The following is a 23,594-nucleotide window of genomic DNA, read 5'->3' as shown; positions in this document are numbered from 1 at the left end:
AGTGAGAAACATCCAAAAATACTTAAGTTGGTTTGGTTTTTGGAATTTCGCACAAAGCTACTCGAAGGCTATCTGTGCTAGCCGTCCCTAATTTAGCAGTGTAAGACTAGAGGGAAGGCAGCTAGTCATCACCACCCACCGCCAACTCTTGGGCTACTCTTTTACCAACGAATAGTGGGATTGACCGTCACATTATAACGGCTGGGAGGGCGAGCATGTTTGGCGCGACTCGGGCGCGAACCCGCGACCCTCAGATTACGAAGCGCACGCCTTAACGCGCTAGGCCATGCCAGGCCCACTTAAGTTGGACAAAAGCCTTTACTTGTGTAACAATTACTTAATTTGAATTCAGCACTGCACAAAGCAGATTTTGTATGCATCTTTGTTTTATTTGTATTTATATATTGTTTTTGAAATTAAGTACAAACCTACACAATGGGCTATCTATGCTTTGCTCACCACGGGTATCGAAACCCTGTTTCTAGTATTGGAAGTCCGTTGACATACAACTGCGCCAAATGGAGGCTACAAGGGTAAAATTCATGAGTATTCCAGTTATTACGTTTATTCATATCACTGTTGTGTATTTGTTGACGTACATAAATATCCATAGATTTGAAAACATCACAACAGTTGTAAAGTTCTCCCGCACCACAGCTGAAACTGCATAGCATGTTTAGTGAAATATTTCTCATGGAATCTTTGACCTTTTAATGCTAAGCTCAATACACTAATTACTACTCACACATCGCCCTTAAACTGCTCGATATAAATCTTGAGTGGAAATAAAGAATAACACACCACAATATGTCAGCCAGAATACATTTGCCATATTAAATGCCGAGGTCTTTCGTTATATTACAAAGTTCATCAGGACAGCCAGGATATGACAGATATACTGGTGTCTAGGTGCTATATGTACATTCAGTTTTCACGAACGACGAACATTATGGTGTGCAATAGATAGTGTATTGTAATTATTGTAAATTAATTTAAACCATGTACAAAAGATTATAACGTAATTTAAGAAATACTACTGTTACGACGACTTATTGCATATTTTAAGCTTCAAGGGCTGGCTTTAATAATTTTTATTAATTTTAATTAAGTTTAGAGACTGGAACAACTGAGGTGGACTTAAGTTTCTATGTTATTCCAAAATATTATATTAAACAAACGTCTATTTAAATAAGGTGTTAAATACAACTAATAGTTTTTACTTTTGTCATTCAGACGATTTAATTTATTTATTCACAATTCTTTGTTGTAGGCCTTTTGAAATTGTATAAACCTATAAGATTTGAAACGTATTCCGAAATTGCTGCTATTTCGTTTGAAATTAAAAGCATTTAAGAAATTGATTTAACATTTTGCAGATATTTTTTATTAATATTTAAAATGCAGATTAATAACAAATTGTGACTAGACGTAACTGTTAGTGTTACTACAGTGTTAGTAACAAGTAAGCGTAACAGAAATATAATTAGGATATAACGTCTCATGCTTTCTTTACACAAAGTGATAAACCGCGTAGAAGCTGGACGCTTGTATTATTGTGAGTGTTTCGAAAGTCATGCTTCTTTCTTATTAATTTTAGGCTTACCATTAGGTACCGAAACTTTTATTTATAATTATAATTTGTTGACAATTTAACAGTTAAAAAGTATCAGTTATACCACATTATTAGCAAGTAATTTTAATTTTATATTTAGACTTGGATAGAGTTTTACACATTAATTGACAATTATTTACTTATAATAATAATAATAATACTTTACGAGCAACTTTGCAAGTTCATAGAATTATGAATTGAAAATTCAATAGATAATATTATTTATTAATAAGCTAAAAGTTGAGTATTGTGGTTTTAAAAAATGTTGGTATAGTCAAACTCAAACCTATTGATATTAATGATTACGGTAGTTCGGATGCCTACCTACGTCTATAGGTAAATGTGTGGATACATTTAAATTATTGTTTACAGCTATAAGACACTTGGCCGTGCATTAATTAAAAGAGTGGAATACTGTCAAAAGCATAGAATGTAAATAAATGTATCAAGAACCGATCTAGTATTATTCTCAAGATCAATTGAAAAAACAAACAAAAAACACGTAGACACTAGAACTATACTTGGATAGACTTGTTTTCATATCTTCAAATCTGCAAAATTTCTTTAACTAACATATGATTCGAAAATCACATCACGAAGTATGACAGGAGCAAACAGAGATTGTTGGCTAAAAGCATTGGAGCATCACCAGAAAACGTGATTAAAATAAATGCAAATATATATGATCAGTAATACTAAATACATTGACCTCACCAAACTACAAAGAATACAAAGGCCCGGCATGGCCAAGCCCATTAAGGCGTGCGACTCGTAATCCGAGGGTCGCGGGTTCGCATCCCCATCGAGCCAAACATGCTCGCCCTTTCAGCCGTGTGGGCATTATAATGTGACGATCAATCCCACTATTTGTTGGTAAAAGAGTAGCCCAAGAGTTGGCAGTGGGTGGTGATGACTAGCTGCCTTCCCTCTAGTCTTACACTGCAAAATTAGGGACGGCTAGCACAGATAGCCCTCGAGTAGCTTTGTGCAAAATTCAAAAACAATCAAACAAACAAAAAAATACAAAACTCAATAATCAATACAGTTTTTTTAGGACACCCAGCACTACGAAGTCCATGCACTTATATGTAAACTTACAACCAGTTCATGACAGACTCATAAACAAAGACTGCTTGCTCACACATTTGGACAAAAATCTACAAATATGATTAACCTCCATAGATCATTATATCATATATGGCAGTATGATCCTAAGTATCTATCTACCTACATTAAATCATAAATATCACTTAGATTTAGACATCAAAAATATATTCAAAAAATGTATTTATGTATAATGTACATTTAGTAACTTTATTAAGTGAAAAAGTTCATTTTGTAATGGAAACCATGTTTATGCAACCAAATGAAAAGTAGCAGTGAAATTGCCCTAAATGCTTTTATCATTACATTCCTGTACATGGCTTAGAAGATGGATAAAGGATCAGAGTATACCCACCATTATTTTCATTAAAAAATTTTGCCAGATATATGTACATAACATGTTAGTATGGAAAATAAACATTTATGACAGTGATTTTATTTATTTGGGCTTTTAATTAGCATAAGTTGTTTTCAGGTGTTCTTAAATGTACACTGCTGGATCTTACAAAAATTCTGTCAAGGCCAGAGTCAACAAATGATTATTTCTAAAGTAATAAAATAATATGGATGTTTGGTAATGTTATGCCTTGGCTTTTATCACTTAGAGTGTCTACACTTTAGTGATTTTTGGGTTTTTAGTCCATTTTACTTCATGTGCTGATAAGCATTGAACAGTAAAACTGCAATCCACAACAGAGGATATGGCCAATAAAAGGTTGCATTAGGTCTCTATGTTACAGATTCTCCTTTCAAATCTCACCTCTAAAATTTTAAAGTTCTCTTGGAGTATGAAATATGCTTAAACTCAGACTCAATGATCATATATGAATACACTTGTGGTAACTATAAAGCTATCTCTACTGGTACAAATATGAGCACATTGGGAATTTCAGCTAGAAGCAGATGTATGCTAACTTATCCACTCAAATCTTGTATCCAATTGTACAGTGAGAATAATAACCACTCCATACTTCTATAAAACTTTAGAATTCTCAAAGTTCACTTTTGAAATGCAAATTGTGAACTCTTTATTAACCCTTTTGCTGCAGGTCGTGGGGCAAAGGCTGTCATCAAGTTTGTTGGCTTGCATTTAAAATTTTATTAAACTACTATTTTATTAATTTATGTCAGTAAGTTTGGAATCAAATTGTAGATTGAAACTTTAATCTCATATGAGTTAATTTTTTAATTTAAAAGTGAATATTAATATTTTAGTGAGTCATGTGGTATGTTGAATGCAAAGCTGTTTAAAATTAGATGTTTGTCATATCAAAATACTAACTCTATAATTTCTTACAAATTAGGAACTCAAATTACAAATATTGACAAGCTATAATATAGAATAAGAACCTCACATCTTTCTGTTTTGCTGAGATATGGCTTATGTACTGAATCAAACACAGTGGCTCTATTCAACTGTTTCCATTTTTTGAAACAGTCCCTTATATAAACTTACTTCAACATGTGACATGTGAATAACCAATCAACAGCTTGGGATGGCCCCCAGAGTGGTTTTCCCCACTATTTTAATATTTTAACAGGTTCTCACATACTTTTCATTCAAAATTTCAATGAGGTATGATGTCTCCTTGAAGTTTGATATTTTATAATTTTTTTAATCTAAATAACTTTAGTAAGCTTAATAAATTATAGTGGAATTCTATGATATCAGTATGGTTATTTATAATTTTTTTTGGTTATTCAATTGTATATATATATATAAAAAGCCTAACAAAAAATTATTTATTTGATATCCTCCATGTGTGAAAATTTAAAAGGCTGAACATCATATGTCCAGCAGCAACCAAGTTCAAAGTTCGTAGTGTGAAGAAATAATTGTTTGCTTTACTTCTAGATTTATTGTTCTATATTTTAAGAAAAATAAGTTTAATAACTCGTTTCTAAATAGTAATAATCAAGATACATATATATAATGTATTATAATTGAAATGTGACTGTATATAACAAAATAATAGATCGCTAAAACACAGCTAAGACAGGGAAGACTAATGGTCACTTGTGTATTACTGGATACATAACATGAATGCACATCCACTGCATCAATGTTGGTTAGATATGATTTGAAGGTCAAGGTAATAAAAAAGTAATAAAGGTATATATATATATAAATTCAAAATGTTATGAGACTTAAGCTACTTAGACTAAATATTTGTATTTTCATATGATAATATGTAGTCATTTTAGCATAAAAAAAGCATAACTTATATTTATTTTAATGTTTATGGTGGTTATAAAGTTGGTTAAGTGACTCACCCCACATAGAATATAGAAGTAACAAAATATAAAGTCTTACTGAAAACAAATGTTTGAAATGTATTTAAGAGGTTTTAGAAGTTACACAAATAATTTTAGGTTTTAGGAGAGAGATTAAATTTGTTTAATCATAACATGATATCACTTTGTACTCAAACTAGTAATGAAACAGACACTCCTTTCACAAAAATGTTTTTAGTAAAAATATTTTATTAAAAAAAATAAATTTTTGTGTATAAAAAAACTTGTAATATTTACTAAAAATATATCACATTTTGTGAAGGTACACATGCGGTATCGAAAGTTATAGTTCAAATAATACTTAACATGTGCAAATGTATATATTATATTAAACCTGTAGCGAAAGGGTTAAATTGAAGCTTGAATCAATGTTTTTAAACCCTTTATAGCAATGTGGCATTCTTGTCTGTGTCATTATTTGTCTATGTTAAGTTGGTGATCTCTGTCTGAAAGTGCTTTGTTGGCAGAGACGTATGAGAAAGTATTGCTATACTTTATTAAGCTGCAACAAGGTGTAACACATTATTCAACCTATGTTTTGCAAGATTTTAAGATAATCTATTTTGGTTTAGGAAAGAAAAATGGTTAAGACATCTAAAGGAACACAAAAGAAGAAAACAAAAAAGACAGAAATGAGTACTGGTCGTCATAAAAAGAAGACAAAGGCACATAAAAAAGAAATACGTATTGATCTTAATAAACTTGTAAGTTTTGAGAAAATTAGATGTGAGGATATATAGAAAGTGGCAAAGAAAACTGTTTCATATGTATTTCATTCATTTTTCTGTAAAACCTTAAGTGAAATTCTAAATTTATGAATGAACTTGGAGCAATACCTTATAGCTCAAAATATTTAAAGATTTCTATTTTAAACCTAATAACATTAATAACACATAGTTCAATTTACATTAACAGAATCTTAGTTTACTCTCAACTGATATGTGTTTTCATCCTTTTACTTTCAAAAGTTTGGAAAGTTGTTTTGTTGGAGATGTACTAAATGAATAATGTACATTTTGTGGCCTTGAAACTTTGATATTTTTAATGCCATATGTATTATTGAATAAATACCAAGACTGTACATTCAATGAAATGCTTTTGTTTTAATTACATCTTTCAAGTGTAAAAAATTTGGATATAGGAAGTAGGTATTTGCATGAATTTAATGGGAAAATATTTTGTGCTTCCTAGTTGTTTTTTATTGCAAAAATCAGTATTGAATAAAAAAATAAGTTACTTTGTTTAAACCAGTGGTAAGTATGGCAAAATGTCACATGTATTACTGTTATAAACGTAAATTATTACCTTTTATATGTCCAAGATTAGCTCAAATTTAGATTAAGAGAAAATGGTTATGATATTCACGCCAGTGATTTTCTTTTTTACTTTTAGAAGCTCACTTTAAAGCTCTTGGTAGAGCATGACAAGCCTGTTTTTGAATCTGTTCCAGTTACAGAAAATGTTAAGCTCAAAGCATCCCGTAAGTTGTAGGATATATGTATCTCATATTCAAGTTTGTCTTCTGATTTTAAAGAAAGAGCACTGACCAGCTTTATGAGATATTGCCTTGAAAGCTACTCTTACCTAGGGCATTTTTTGTGTCAATTGAGTTACAACTATCACTTGCCTGTGTTTTCTTTTGATTGTGTCTTTTTCAAGATGTGACATAAGACTAATGCATAACAATGGGTAATTCTGATATAAAATAATGTTTTGTATTTCATGTTTACTTTCAACCAAAATGTATTTTCAGAAACAGTAAACTTATCATAATGTTGACTACAAATTATTTTTACTGGTCTAGTTTGTGTTTCTAGTAAGAAAAGAAGATAATAGCATTTCAAAGCATTTTATTGTGGGTAATAATCCAGTTGGTTATATCTGGATGAAATAAAGTTATTTGTTGGCAGAGACATACAAGAAATTGAAATGCCATTATGTGCTCTTCAGTACTCAAAATTAATGACACCATAAATCAAAGCTATGGCATTTTACAAAAAACATCCAAAAAACATGGTATCATAAGGAAAATATAAAAATATTTTAGTTTAACGTACAAAATATGAGTAACCACATTTGATAATGATTTCACACAGTCTGTTTAGATTACTTCACCATATGCATGTATGTTGCACAAGAAAATCTCAAGAAAAAAGTAATTGTGTAGTGTTATAAACCTAGTTTCCACTTCTATATTTTAAGGTATATTTTAATAATTCAGACTACTAAATATTTTAATAACTTTCTACTTGGCATCTTTGACACTATTAATTTGAATTAAAAAATATTTTAATCAAAATATTATTCAGAGCCAGAACTAATACATAATGTTAAACTAAGTTTGGTTCCATTTTAAATTGTAGAATGGTTTAGTATCTTTAAATATACATTTGACATATTCAGACACTTAGACGTATTTTGTAGGGAAAAAACAGAAAAGATAAGGCTGCATTGTTTTTCAAAGAAAAAACAATATTGGTGCTTCAAACAAAGTTAAGAATATTTTACTGTATTTTGCTAGCATAAATCAATAGAACTTTTTTCTTTCTTTGTTTGATTGTAAAAGTAGAAACTGACAAATTCTGAGACAATACTGTTCCTCTTCACACAGTAACCTAATTTCTTCACTTGTTAGTTTCAGAGATTTGCATGCCATTAACCTTTAATGAACTTTCACTTAATAGAAAAATACATCAGACATTTTTATTTTTCAATTTAATGAAATTTGAGGAACTTAATTCCATTTTTTCTGTAAGCTCACAAGCTCGTTTAACATCTACTATTTGTGTGAATGAAAAAATTATTCACACATATTATATATCAACTATGTCTTCTGAAGATATTGAGTGATAATGATGTAACAGTCATTGTGCGTAACATAGAGGATCCCTTTATGCATCCAGGACCTTCAGCTTCTGGGGCCCTTCTTCAGGCATTTATACCCTTCATTTTGCATGGGTAAGTAAGAAGGACAGATTTGATCACTTGTTCTCTCCTTTCAGTTATGCTTTGGGAACTTCTTTCTCAGTTGAAGAGAACCCTCAAACTTCCTTGCATTATCAGGACTTAATATTGTGGGTGTGTAATTATTTCTCTTTCTCCTGATTCTTCTCATTCCCTCTCAAATAATTTTAACTCTAACAACTTTTTTGTTTTCTCCCCTTTCCCTGACATTTGAACCTATTCTGCAACCTCATATTTCACCACATCTGTGTGATTTATTATATCAGGGCTTGCAGTCATTTTGAATTTCTCTAATTCTCAGTAATTCTGTCTATACCTGATTCTTATTACTATATTTTATCTCTCTTCTCTGCACCTGTTATCTGAGATACTCCAATATGTCCCAAAGAATTTTCTGGGCAATTTCATTCCTTTCTCTTCTCCACTCTAGCCTGTTCCACTTCTGCCTTTTCCCCCTTCACTAGGATCATTTGTTGCTGGGACTGGTTGGGTAGAGATACTCTTTTTTCCAGGTTCAACTTTTTCTTCCTCCCTATGTGATCTTTGCCTCATCTCCTTTCTTGCTCTATAGATTTTCCTGGGGTATATTTCTGAATCTATGTAATCATGGACAAAGGCTGCTCATTATCAGTCTTTGCTTTCTTTCTTAGTTTCTAGACAATTCCAAATCCAACCTCCCATCTCTATGCCTCGACCTAGTCTTTCTGTTCCCATTTTTTGATTGCCACTTATTAATCTTCCTCTTGTACCTCCCCTCAGTGTGGATTCCTGTACGTGATGAGGGGATCTCCCAGGGAAGGTTCTGTTCTATCTGGTTACCTTCTCTGGGATCTAAACATCCACCCACGTGTTTGCCGTGCGTGGCGACCCGTGAAGGGGAGGAGAGGATCCTGGTGGTTGAGGGGCCCAACCCTAACACACCACTTTGGCCTCGAATTCCTGTAGACGGGCGGCCTTTGGGTGGCCCCACTGGGTCAATCGGCTGGTCCACTTGGGCTAGAGTCAACCAAGTACCAGTGTTGGAAGTTCTCAATGGGTGTTGTGGACATTGTGCCTGATGCTGGTGTTTGGGTATAGTGCTCACGAAACCCTGGTGTTGCTGCATTGTCCTTGCATGACTTTGTAGTGCGTCCCCTTGTAGGGCTCCATGGTGGGTGGGGTCAGTGGGTACCGAAATTTTTCCTTTTTCCTATGGATCCTCCAAAAATTTAAATAAAATTGTAAAAAAACAGTCAATGGGTAGCGACCACGCCTTAAATACTCAGAACAGCAATCTTCAACATCAGTAACACACGTGCCTCATTTTCTTATATTACATTCTCTTTCGAAAAACCTTTAGGGCAAATGTCCCCTTTTTTTATTCAAAAGGGACTAGAGGGACTTGCTGGCTCTTCAAAGTCAGTAAAGAAACTTTGATCTGGTGACATATTGGTTGAAACATCCACATCCCAACACAGTGAACTCCTCTTGAATTCAAAGGCAATTGGGGATATACCTATTGAGGTTACACCCATGCTACCTTGAATTCTTCACGAGGAGTTATTGTTGAAAGGATTTGAAGAACGTTCGAGTCAGAGATTCTCGCTGGTCTCTCCACTCAAGGAGTTTCTGCAGCGGTAGCATCTCCACTCGCAAAGATGGAGTTACACTGCCAACAAATACCCTCGTTTTAACATTTACTTCACCACGTGCATCTGCCACCATCAAGGCAGGTTATCTCATTTGCAGGGTTCGCCATACATACCAAACCCTCTTCGATGTTTCCAATGTCAGAGATTCGCCACTCAAAGACATCTTGTCGTGGTTCCCTGACATGTGCTCGTTGTGGAGGCAAGGACCACGATGCCTATGACTGTGACATGAACCCACATTGCGTAAACTGCAATGGTTCTCACCCTCTTACTTTCATTCTTGCCCAAAATGGTTGGAGGAAAAGAGGTGCAGCGTTTGAAAACGACACATAAAGTTAGTTATCCTGAGGCTCGGAAATTGCTGTCCACAACTCCATCTCGGACATATGCTGCTGCACTTCATTCCACAACTACAGTGGGAGTGCAGACAGATCTCTGTGCCTCCAAGAGAATCGTTTTCAAAACAAATGAAAAGCCTTTTGACCTCCATGGTTAAAAGGTTGATGAATCGACTTCCACACCCATCTCTGTTCCTCCCATACCTTCCAACAAACCTCAAGATCCACGTCCTTCAGTTTCAAATACAGGCATTTCTTCTGGTACATCTTTTTTTCCCACCACAAGAGACAAAACAATTATTCGTTTGCATCCTCAGTCACTGGATTCCCCTTCCAATAACAAAAACCTGCCCACCCAGACCCAGAGCAGGATCCATGGAGGTTGATAGACCTCCTCCGACTAAAGACAGTAAAGAAAAAAGACGTGGTCGTAAACCGAAGGGTTTTCCAGCCACTTCACCTACCCATTCTTAAAAATGGCCACCTTGATACAATGGAACTGTCGAGGTTTACGTTCTAATCTGGATGATATCAAAATGCTGATTGCTTCCTACCATCCTGTTTGTCTTTCTTTACAAGAAACATTTCTCAAAACTGCTGATACTGTCTCCATTCGGCAGTTTTCTCTGTACAGAAATGACAGGTTGTGTGATGGTCGAGTACATGGAGGGGTGGCACTGTTGGTTGATCAACACGTGCCCACCCTGTCTTTGTCACTCAACACACCGTTTGGAGGCTGTAGCCATCCATGTTTCCTTGGGTCATACCATCACTGTTTGTTCTCTGTACCTGTTCCCTGGAGAGACATATGATCAATCAGATCTTGATGCTCTTGTTGAACAGTTGCCATCTCCATTTCTAATCCTAGGGGATTTTAATGGACATCATCCCCTCTGGGGAAGTGCTATTATTGATGGGAGGGGCGATCTGTAGAGCGGATGCTCTCTGATCACAATCTTTCTCTTTTCAATACTGGTTCTTCCACTTACTTTCATGCACCTAGTCAGTCCGCTATTGATCTCTCAGTTTGCTCCCCTTCATTATTCTCCCATTTTTCATGGAGGGTTGACAGTAATCCCCTAGGCAGTGATCATTTTCCTATACTTTTGAGAGAGACTGGCCGTGGTCGATGCCATCCTACTTGCGTGCCCTGGTGGAAGCTGGATCAGGCAGACTGGTCCACTTTCACTGCTCTCACAGGACTTGATCCTGCCATCGTAAATCAGCCATAAATAGACGACTGTGTAGCAGCGGTAACTGACTGTATTACACATGCAGCTGCTCAGTGTATTCCTAAAACCTCGACATGTTTTCCACGATATCCTCGTCCGTGGTGGAATCCTGCTTGCCACTTAGCACGGAAGGCTCAAAAGCAGGCCTGGGATACTTTTTGTAGATATCCCACACTTTCTTCTACCAGTTGGGGGGCAGATTGCTGTTCAATGTTAAAGGTATATCGTGCTCTTATTAGATCGAAACTCGATTATGGATCAATGGTCTATGGCTCTGCCAGACCTGTATCTCGGCCTTAAAGATGCTGGACCCCATTCATCACCAAGGACTTGACTCTGCACTGGGGCTTTCCGTACCTCTCCAGTTCAAAGTATATACATTGAATCTCATGAACATTCTCTACACCTTCGCCGTTTGCAACTATTTTTACAATATACTTCGAAACTTCATTCCTTACCAAAGCATCCCACCTGGAAATGTGTTTTCCTTCCTCGGTGGGCAGTACGTTTTCAGAACAGGCGATCTGTCATTGCTCCGTTTGGCCTTCGCATCCGGCGCATTGGATGAATTGGGTCTGTCCTTGGATAACATTGCAGATTCCACAGGTCGGCCCATCCTACCATGGCTTATTACAGCCCCCAAATGTGACCTTTCTTTCAGTCACCTAAAAGGCAGATACTCCAGATTGGAAGTACTGTCTTTTATTCAATGAATATCTTTCAAACAATCATTCAGTTCCCATTTATACAGATGGTTCCAAATCAGGTAATTCAGTGGGCTCTGCTATGGTTTGCTATGGGTCAGTAGTTGCGTGCAGAATCCCTTCTACAGCTTCTGTGTTCACTGCTGAACTGTATGCCATATCTCTTGCCCTGGATCATATTGCAGCTGAGCAGTACTCCAACTGCACTATTTATACTGATTAAGCTTAGTTCTATACTTGCCTTGGAATCGCTACACGTTAGCTCACATCCTATTCTCGCTGATATTGAAACCGACTGGCCCATTTCTCATTAGCAGCTACTTCAATCCAGTTTTTCTGGATGCCAGGCCATGTTGGTATTGCGGGAACGAGCTTGCAGACATGGCAGCTAAATATGTCTGCTTCAGCACCATCACTCCTATGCCTATTCCGTACATGGACTATGGTGTTGTCTTCAAGGCTCAGCTCCGTGCCAGCTGGCAGTCCACTTGGAGTGAGCAACGCGACAACAAACTTTTTCAAATCAAACCCAAAATTGGACTTTGGCCATCTAGCTTCCGTAAAGTTCAGAAGGAGAAAGTTGTTCTCACTAGGCTACACATTGGTCACAGTTTTTTAACTCATCATTTTCTTTTATCTGGAACTGATGCACCAATGTGTAGTTTGTGTAACACTCAAATCACTATCAGCCACGTTTTACTTTCTTGCCATCGTTACAATTCTCAACGACGGCAATATTTTAAACATATTTTTTCCAAGGGTCAGTCCTTAACATTGGACAGAGTTATTGGTGATGGTGTCTCTGTCCACCTTGATAATGTTTTTAATTTTTTAATGGCCATTAATCTTTTTAATCTCATTTAAGTGTTGCATATTTATTCATTACACCTTTTTAATTGTGGTTCCTTTTCTACAGTTTTAATCTCTCTCATTCAATTTGACCTTGGACAATGGCCAGAACATTAAATAACTCGACACCAGGACTGGAAAGGCCAACTTCAGGTAACTAACACTACTGTTTGAACTACTCGTTAGTCGTCCTGGCGAGTTGTTATTATACTTTTGCTGCATATCATTTCACACTTTTACTACTTAACTTTTTAGTACTGGCCATATTGACTCATAACCCGGAACCAGGACTGGAAAGACCAACTTCAGGTGACTGACGGTGGTTTTTATACTTACCTGTTAGTCTTCCTGGCGGGTTATGATCATTACCATTCTGCTACAGGTAGTTCTTTACATTTTTGTTGACTGGATGTCAACATTGGTTTTTATGCCATTTTCTGTTTTAATTGCAGTTTTGTTTTTACCTTCAATTACTTTTACAAATTTTACTCCATTTACTTGACTTTTATCTTTTTACTGGACATTTGGCTACTCATCATTACAATTTTGCAGAGTGTCTTTTAAAACTTTTATTCTTTTACATTTTGATAATAGCTGCTATGACACATAACCCGGAACCAGGACTGGAAAAGCCAACTTCAGGTGATTGACGGTGGTTCTTGAACTTACCTGTTAGTCTTCCTGGCGGGTTATGATCATTACCATTTTGCTAGAGTAAATATTTTACAACTTTGAAGACTGGATGTCACCATTGGTTTTTACACCATTTTCTGTTTTAATTGCTGTTTTGTTTTTACCTTCAATTACTTTTACAAATTTTACTCCATTTACTTGACTTTTATCTTTTTACTGGACATTTGGCTACTCATTACGATTTTGCGGAGTGTCTTTTAAAACTTTTATTCTTTTACATTTTGATAATAGCTGCTATGACACATAACCCGGAACTAGGACTGGAAAGGCCAACTTCAGGTGATTGACGGTGGTTCCTGAACTTACCTGTTAGTCTTCCTGGAGGGTTATGATCATTACCATTTTGCTAGAGTAAATATTTTACAACTTTGAAGACTGGATGTCACCATTGGTTTTTACACCATTTTCTGTTTTAATTGCTGTTTTGTTTTTACCTTCATTTACTTTTACAAATTTTACTCCATTAACTTGACTTTATCTTTTTACTGGACATTTGGCTACTCATTGTTACAAATTTGCTATATATCTTTTAAAACTTCTATTCTTTTACATGTTGATACTGGTTGCTATGACACATAACCCGGAACCAGGACTGGAAAGACCAACTTCAGGTGACTGACGGTGATTCTTGAACTTACCTGTTAGTCTTCCTGGCGGGTTATGATCATTACCTTTTTGCTAGAGTAAATACCTTACAACTTCTTATACTCTGCCTTCTATCTTAACATTGTAGACTAGGTGTCAACATTGGTTTTATACTTTTTTGTTTTACCTTCATTTCCATTTATGTCTATTACTACATTTATTTTTATTTTTATTTTTAAATTTTTACCGAATGTCTGGCGCAGATAGCCTCGCTGGTTTGTGCCATAAAACACTAAATCAATCAATCAATCAATCAACCTCTTGTACCTGGCTTTAATTTCATCAAACTCATCAGTGACAAAATAGTTGGGTTGGGTCCCATGAGCCCATCTGGTGTGGTTGCATACCTGAGGTCACACTACATGGGCTTCCTTTGGGCATTTTTTCTGAAAGGAGCTCATAAAGGTAATTCTTTGCACCAGTCTCTAACTTTAGTGTGGAATTATAGCTTACTGTGTGCAGAAATGTGGTATTTTTCATAAATACTCATCTCTTCACAACCACTTTCACCATTTATGGTACATGTTTTCTTACTTGCATTGACAAAATTGAAGGTTAATGAGTACAAATGCACAGAGGGAGTTAGTGTGCAAGGAGCTATGTCACCAGAGGGCTTTTGCTGCATAAAGAAACCATTATGGAACAGAGCATTTCACAAGAAAATTTGTGAGGTTAGGTGAGTGTTCATTAAGAGCCAGTAGCAAGCAACTTTCCAAGGCAGTGTAGGTAACTCACAGTGCTTGTGAATAGACAAGTTTGAAAGCACTAACCAACAGTTTTGTAAAGTAAGATCTAAAACTCTTTCAGGAGATTGTTTTACAAATAAGTGTTATGATTCTTGTAATATTTTTGTACAGGACCTACAAACCTGATGACATTTAAACGCATGTTGCCAGTTTTGACAGCATGTCTTATGAACCACAGGTACGAAGCAGCAGCTAAAATAATGGAAGTTTTATGTTTGGCAGTCTACAATTTCGATGACATCATTTTCAAGGTAAGTTACTTCATGCTGACCACTTTTGCAGTCAAAATTGAGAACAGTATTTATGTGTACATCAAATATTTTCAGTCATGTAAAAAAGTATAGTTATCCATGCAATCCAGCAATCTGTTAGTGTTTATAAAATTTTATTGTATGGCATAGTGGTAGCATGCTTCATTGTGAATCTGTGGATCCATGATTTATATCCTGTTGCTGTAAAAATATTCTGTACTATTTGAGGCTTATGATTGTATTATATGAGTAATACATTATCAACCCACTCCAAATTATGAAGGGATGCATTTTTGAAAAAGCTTCCATAGTGTACAATTTCATAATTGTAACTTTATTTTCCCATTGACTCCCATGTTATAAGCTTATATGCATTCTCACAGAAATATTTTTATCTACAAAAATAATAATAGCTATACAAAAACAATTGCATTTTACCCAGGGAGTGAAAGGGAGATGCAGTATTGGAACTGATGTCTTCCTCACCCTGTAAATCATGTTGATGTAGTGTAACTCAGTTCTTTTGATGAAGAATGCATCAAGAGTTGTTTGCTATTTCTACTGTATCTTCTTTTTGTAGCAGTACGTGACATCATGTAGTCTTCTTGTAGCTTTTAGGTTGTATTCACAGTTGAAATCATTGGCGTTAAGGATTTGCACCACTTGTTTTACAAGGGCAAAGTATTGTGATAAGTGTCTAGTAGTGTACTGAAGTTTTGTCGCTGGTGTTTCAAAAATGCTCTCTTCTTCTGCACCTCCAATATTATCAGATTCTCATTCAGTATATCTTCTCTGTGGAACTTCAACTCAACAACATCATCCTTGACAGTGTCTTTAAAACCAGCCTGTCTTGAAATTTTTCCAGCACTTTCTACTCGGTGGAACCCTGTAAAGTTGTTGGCTCACTCTGGTCATGTATTTTTCCATGTACCATTCGAACTTGGCTCCTTTACTTCATCCCATGACTTGGTGATGTTGTCTATTGCTTCCATAATGTTATATTTCTTATAAAGTCGATAACTGTAGGCTTATCAGTTTAAGAGTTCTTCATAAGCAGTATCGTGTGAAATTGGAGTGCAGTTGTGTTCTTGTGGATGTATTTCTTACATTATCCTCTTGTCCTCAGTCCACACACTCTGGAGTCTTTTCACATCATTTCCACCTCTTTGAAAATACACCGAAAGGTGTAGCTACTTTAGCACTTGTCTTAGTAGGTTTATTGTTAATTATTTTTGCTTAATCTATGGTTGCAGGCTGAACCATGAACTCATTTGGTTACTTTTCATATAGAGAATAATACACAGCTCTATAGTACGTGCAATTACTCTGAGCTTTCTTAATATATCTTCACAACAACTGACAGTACTTTGTTAAAGGCTACAAGTACTTTGTATGCAACAAGTGAGATTATTTTAATTAAGGATTTGTTATTTATGTATTGTAGTTATTTGCACTCACGCTCAGTATATCAAATATTATCACCAGTGTATTGTGCTGTGAAATGTTTAAAATTAAAAACAGAAAAATGTACTGACCTTTGAATTTTTCTTTGAATAATATCTTCTTAGTTTATATTCTTAATTGTAACTTATTTTTTCTGAAAAAGTTTATTTTTTATCTTTTCTTTTTCTATCCTTTAACATTATTGCTCATTGTAACACATGTCAACACAAATTCTCTGGGTTTCCTTGGCAGTATTACTAGCTGTCATTAGAATATTGGGACATTTGCATACTGCATTGAGCATGGTAAACCAGGTTAGATTGGAATATATTTAAACAAAATTATTAAACCTTTCTAATATATGTTTTAAAACATTAACACACAATTTTCTGAAATATAAAACTAAAATCTAAATAAAATTTAATTGTTTATCTGACATATTTAAAGGTAAGAAACAATGCTGAAAAGCTAGCATGGATGCATGCAACAACAATGTTAAGAGAGTTTGATAAGTTATTGTATAGAATTATTTGCATCAATTTTAAAATAACTGTTCAAACTTTGGTCTTTCTATTGGCTACAATTGTCTAGCTTAACCAAGTATAATTGACTGAGAGCTTGCAACTTCACATTTAGAGACAGAACTTGGGATCTGTCAAGAGTTCCAATAAATTTCTATTTCCTCCCAACATCCCATAAGGGGTTTGAAAGAATAATATGTAAATATTGCAATAACATAATTTCTGTCTATACATAGAAATATGGCCTACAGCAAGAACTTTAATTTAAAGAGTAAAAAAAGTTGGCATTTTATGAGCTTGTGTATCAAACTAAAGTTTAAGATTTTTGTTTAAGTTTTCTTTTGAAATAATGGAATTAAAGGTCAAACATACATGAGAAGCTTGTGTGGCTAAAAGAAAGAAATGGTGATAAAGTAGAGATTTTTCAGGACGAGGATTTCATGACACAAAAACTGCAGTTTGAGTTTTTTTAAAGGTTTCCTTTTAAACAAAATAATTAAAACTTAAATAACGGAAAACTTGAAATTATAACATACATTATAATGTTAATTTCATTTTTATATATTGATTGTAAGTGATTTGATTAAATTTTAAATGTATTGCAATAACATTCCCACTTGATAGAACAAATGAAGCTTAACAAGATTGTAATATCATAAGCACCAAAAATTAAGCATTTATGACTAAGTAGTAAAAATATACAGAGTGGTCCAAAATTATTTTTTCTGTTTTAGAATTGAATAATCAACTAAGGACATACACATAGTTTTCAGTGTTTTATAGACCAGTTCAAATAGTTTTATTGACATACCAGTAGTCTTCTACACATGCACTATTAGTGACTCTCAGCACATCCAACCCATGTTTGATTTTAGTGGTGATAGCATCTGTTATCCTAGTCCTTAGCTCTGTGGTTTTTGCTGTAGGTATGGAATACATGATATTCTTAACATACCTCCTCACTTCTTTCTTGTGCTAGCATCTATAATTATGCTACAACATAGTCACTAACTTGGATTCTGTAAGCCAAACAACATGTTGAACCTATTCTTGCACCAATGCAATTTTATGAAGTAACACTGCTCAATAGAATAAAAACAAGAAGATAAAACTGTTTGAATTGGGCCAAAAGTTATCAAAAACTGAATGGTGATATTTCCTTAGTTATATAATTAATAAACTTTAAAATATGAAAACTAATTTTGGACCATCACACTTGTACACTTTTACATCTATATTGCTTTTGGACTCTCCTGGGAGAATAACTAACATCTAAATACCTACAAAGTTTATTGAATTGACTTGGATTATACATATCTATATCATAATAATTTTCTCACAGTTTTATTATTTTAAACAGTTCTCATTCCAACCATTGTACTGAAAACAAGACCAAAAATCCCATCCCACTGTGTTCTTGAAGTTAGAATTGTAATAAACTGTGTGGGAAAGTTCTGGTAATTGAGCCAGATTAGCTTATTTACCATTGTAATTGTCATATTAGTGTTGCATAAAAAGTCTAATGGTAGAAGCAATGATTCATTGCTTTATGTTTACCAGGTTTCTCTTTAGCAATAACCTTTTCTGCATGGACATCTCTTACTGCATGTGTCAGGAGGTTTTCAGTGACTTTGCAATCAAAATTTAATTGAACTACTATTTGTTGTCACATCCTTTCTTTTGGGATTTATTAATAATTTTCTCTTACATTTAATAATACTTGTAACAAGTTTTAAAACCAAGGTTTTTATTTATCAAATGATGTATTATATTACATTGTTTTCTGAATAAAGTTTTTTTTGAAGTATAACAAGCTTTAAATCTTGTTGCATATTTATAAAACTAAAAACAAATTGTCTGCTTTTTGCTTATTGTTTTATTATTTTTTATGCATTATTTAATTAAATAAAAATTTAGTGCATTATTACAATAAATATGAAAAAAAGTAAGGTTAGGTGGCATTGACAAGCAGAAACAAAAAAAAGAAGACCCCAATAGATACTTTCATTTGTTTTTTGTGTGAATTCTTTATTTACTGTTATAAATGTAACTAAAATGTAAAAAAAAAGGAAATCTTATTACATTAAAGCTAGATTAGGTAAAATAAATAATAATATAATAAAAATGTTTTACAAAATGATGCAAGCAGCTCAGTTTAGCTCATGGGTAGTGTAATTTTAAGCATAATGTGAGCTCCACATTCTCCAAGTGATTTACAATTTATAATGGTATGAATAATAATAATTAGACATACTTCAAAGGTCAATAAAAATTTAAGCATAAATAGATGTATACTGTTACAAATGTAAAGCTACTTAGGATTAGTGAATGTAGTTTCATGTTACAATTTGAAGGCATTATAGAAAAAGAAAAGGGTAATTTAGATTTATATCAATGTTTTTGATTGTTAAAAGGTTGGTTAAATTGGTATGGAGTTAGGATAGAGAAACTAACAGACAAAATGTTTGAAATGTATTTAGGAGGCTTTATGGATTACATAAATACAATTTGAAATTTTTGATATGAAAATCTCTTTGCAATAGAAGAAGTAAACTCTACCATGAATGATAAGTGTATGACTAATGGTTGACTCAATCTAGGAAATAGATCAACAGTGTCATTAATAATCAGCTCATGCTACAGATATCAAGAGTTGCTAGCAAATAACAGTATGCCAGTAAGTGAAGGCTGTGTTGGAGTCAAGAACGTGAAAGTCCTATGAGACACTGTGTGCAGTAGTGAGAACCAGTCTAGCATCTGATAACCAAATAACAGACAAGGTATACCTGTGTGTATTAATTGATGCAACAGTGTGGGAAATTTCACATAGCAAAAATAAATGTGGATACTTCACACTGTGTAGAATACCTTTAGGCCAGGTGTATCAAGACACCAATGTACAACTTTGGAACATTGGAAACATACCAGGTAATAGGAATTTGGAGGAACTAGAGAGAAAGAAGGTGGAAGAAGCTTCTGTAGTCATTGCAAAAGCTCAAGGTAAAAAAAGAGCAAACAAGATAACAAGCATTTTAAAGTCTCAAAGAGTAGCATCTTAATACCAGTTCATGGATGTGAAGGAAGTGCAGAAGAAATACCTTTCTCTGCAGAAACTTTGGGACAGTACCCATGAGAAAGTTGATCACAAGACAAAGAGGAAAATGACTTGCAACACAGAGGACTGGAATGAAGTATTGAACTAGACCAATCAAAGCAGTTCTACTGGGGAAGCTAAACCTCCATCAAAGACAGTCAGAAACACTTCTATAACAAAAAAGGCCTAAGATCAGTGTTTCAAGGTCAGACAAAGGTCTTAATTTTGCTACCCTCAACAAACTCATTCAGTAGTTGAAAACACCTTTTGCATTGCAGTACGTGGTCTGCAGAATGCACTATAAGGTGAAAGTGGATGGGAAGACAAAGATCTACCATGCCAAACTGTTGAAGTGTACTTTGAGAGGCAAGAATACATTACAAGTGCAGTTATTGAGATACAAAAGAACATATGTATGGCTGTCATAGGAGCAGAATCTGAAGACAGTGACTTAGTTGTAGAAGATAAAGACCTACAAGGTGGAGATGAGACATATGAGGACATTACAGTAAATAAAGAACATACTGGCAAACAGAAGAAATAAGTACAAGATCTAATGTACCAATATACAGATAGATCAGGGAAGACAGACCCCAGACAACATAAGATCACGATATAGACGAGTGATCATATCAAGGTGAAGTCCTACCAGAGGCTCCATGTAAGGAGAGACCAACTAAGGAACCATAAATGTTGTTGTAGATTATATGAGAAGACTTAGTGTATAAACTAAGAACAGTTTTTGTATACAGCATAAAAAATTATTAGAAATAACTTTCCTGAAGAGGGGCTTATTGTTGGCTATATGAGACTGTTTAGTTATTATTATTAATTTTTCATAGTTAATATTTAATAATTATTTGCTTTCCATAGCAAGAGAATTAAAAATATTTATTTTAGAGACAATAGTTATGACAAGCTTGTTTACAGAACTCTGTAAGAGTTGTATGTATTGTGTGTGTAGTTTAATTGTTGTAGTATTGTTGATGCCAATACATTAACCTTTGGTATTTTTATCATTACTTGAGTATTGTTGATTACAGCACCACTCACTTAATTTATAGAAAATCTGAGTACTCAGTGATCAACGTATAAGTATAGGCAACCAAGCAAGTGCAAGTTTAGAACTAGCAAAGTAGAAATAGTTTTGTGATGTTCAGTCAGAAAGTTGTATATAGTAAGCTAGTGAAAGTAAACTGCATGATCATTATCTTAGCTGTAACAGGTGATTTTAAAATCTTGTTTCACTATTCAACAGAGATGAGAATAATTTGTCTTGTCAAAGGATGTTCTAAAGTAATTGAACCCATCTATATTGGCTTTGACAAAAAGGAGACAGTTATTTAAAGTTTGAGATACAGTTGTGATAACCCATGAAGTCACATAAATGAATTTATACAGACGTTTACAATAAGCAGCAAAGTAGAGAAAAATAGTTTGGCTTGTCAGTTGGATTCTCAAGTAATTGAATCAGTCTGAGTGGACTTTTGACAAGAAGGTAGAATTATATAGAGTTTTGGATATAACTGTAATATCCTGTAGTGTAAAGTATTTTATAAACATTTGACTTATTTTTAATACATTATTTTCAACAAGTGGATTTTGTGCTGTTTATTTATTATTTGAATTTGTCACCAGTAAGTTGCAGACACCTAGTGTAGAAGAATCCTTAAATCATGTATACATAAAACCTTGACACTGGCTATATATTCAGAGACAAAATTTTATTAAATGTATTTAATTGAAACTTCTGGATATTTGTTTACAAATGACTTGCAATGTTTACTAAACACTTGAAAAATTTCAGGACATTACATGTAACATTTTTAAGCTAGAGTACAAAATCTAATCTTTGGGGTTACATAGTTGGTGTAATCTATTGAGGTGGTAGTAAAAAGGTTAATTTGAAAAAAAAAAGTGACTGCATGAACTAACTTTAGAAAGAAGCCAATATAATAATAAAAAGTAATTCAGTTTTTTATTGGGCCATACTTTAAATTAGTACTTGTCCAGAAAACCTATTGGCTAAATTATTTACCAATATTATGTCATTAATTTGGTTATAAATTCCTGGTAGCTTTGCTATAATTTCATTTTATTGAGACAATTTTGGACTGTTTCTCAAGTGTTAGGAATCAATGAAAAGACAATTTCTAATGAGCTTTTTGAGAAAAAACCCAATAAGTGAAAAGAGATTCTGGGACTAAACCTTATGATTGAACATAAGACAGTGGTGGTTTGTATCATTTGATAGGCTCTAGTTCTGTTAACCACAAATCCTGTGTTTGAGACTCAAATCTAGAGATTCTTGCTCACTTCGTGGGTTGTTCTTTTTGTAAGATGTTAAACTTCTATCTTATTTTTTGTGACTGATTTTGTAGAAACTGTATGTTTGGGAGATCTGTTTTGTAATCTCATAGAATAAAGAACAAACATAAAAATACATTCTTCCTATGATATGTTGATACAAGAAGTCTGTCACTATATTGTTTTCTTTATGAACTGAATGTAGTTCTTTATTCACAGGGAGGCCTTCAAATATTGGAGAATCACCCATCTTCAACTGAAGAACAAATTCAGTATTTTGTACGGTAAGAATGTGTGATTACAAAAAATCTATACCTTTTTCATAACTGGATTTCAACTTTTAAAGTAGTTTACAAAATAAAAAAATTAATAATCCTAATAGTTAGGAATAGATATAGTTAAAACAGGCTTCCATATTTTAGTTGTATATTAAGATGTATGCATATTTTTTATGCATTTATTTATCAGATTTTTTGTCATTTTCATTTTGCTCCTAGTTTTTCAGCAGTGGCTATTCAGAAGTGCTAAATGTTACTTGTACACTAAAAAAAAACTAATTTTCTAACATGTAGTATATGTAGAAAAAATTAACATTTTTCTCTAACAAATTCATTTCTGATGGTTTTAGGAAATGTTTGTGAGTAATTTTAATGATCTGAATTCAACATACATGTGCAGTATAAATGATATCATGGTGTAAAATTGAAAGGATGTTATTTGTTTGTACTAAATTGGTGAAAAGGTTGTATGGTGAAATATTCAAACAAGTATAAGTTTAGTTTTTATAATATTTGAGCCTTTATTTCTTTATTCAACAGATGTTATTTGTTTGTACTAAATTGGTGAAAAGGTTGTATGGGGAAATATTCAAACAAGTATAAGTTTAGTTTTTATAATATTTGAGCCTTTATTTCTTTCTTGTGAGTACTAAAGTTAATGTAGGTTTATCTTTAATTAATATTAAAGTTTTTCATATCTGAAACTTTTTTTCTTTTCATTTTTTACCCCACTAGTACAGTGGTAAGTCTATGGATTTATAACACTAAAATCAGAGGTTTGATTCCCCTCGGTGGACTCAGCAGATAGCCCAATGTGGCTTTGCTATAAGAAAACAAACTTTTCATTTTAACTATGATGTCTTTTATGTAAATACAAATGTAAATGT

General features: G+C 33.8%; 1 protein-coding gene across 7 annotated transcripts in view; it reads left to right on the top strand.

Annotated features, from left to right (window-relative positions):
- The first annotated feature begins 844 nt into the window (after nucleotides 1-844).
- LOC143225621 (uncharacterized) overlaps nucleotides 845-23,594 on the top strand; it is a 50,331-nt gene continuing 27,581 nt past the window's right edge. For 2 of the 7 annotated variants that reach the window (XM_076455382.1, XM_076455381.1), the window contains exons 1-5: nucleotides 845-952; nucleotides 5,584-5,715; nucleotides 6,404-6,491; nucleotides 14,925-15,064; nucleotides 22,649-22,713. In XM_076455382.1, the coding sequence (XP_076311497.1) occupies nucleotides 887-952; nucleotides 5,584-5,715; nucleotides 6,404-6,491; nucleotides 14,925-15,064; nucleotides 22,649-22,713 (491 nt within the window). In that variant the 5' untranslated portion in view covers nucleotides 845-886. Of the gene's footprint in view, nucleotides 953-1,029; nucleotides 1,610-3,095; nucleotides 3,117-5,583; nucleotides 5,716-6,403; nucleotides 6,492-14,924; nucleotides 15,065-22,648; nucleotides 22,714-23,594 lie in introns of those variants that run through there. The other 5 variants (XM_076455386.1, XM_076455383.1, XM_076455384.1 and 2 more) reach the window with 5 other exon arrangements.

Source organism: Tachypleus tridentatus, chromosome 9 (genome assembly GCF_004210375.1).
Source record: "Tachypleus tridentatus isolate NWPU-2018 chromosome 9, ASM421037v1, whole genome shotgun sequence".
In the NCBI taxonomy this organism is placed as follows: domain Eukaryota; kingdom Metazoa; phylum Arthropoda; class Merostomata; order Xiphosura; family Limulidae; genus Tachypleus; species Tachypleus tridentatus.
This window is presented reverse-complemented; position numbering and strand designations above follow the sequence as displayed.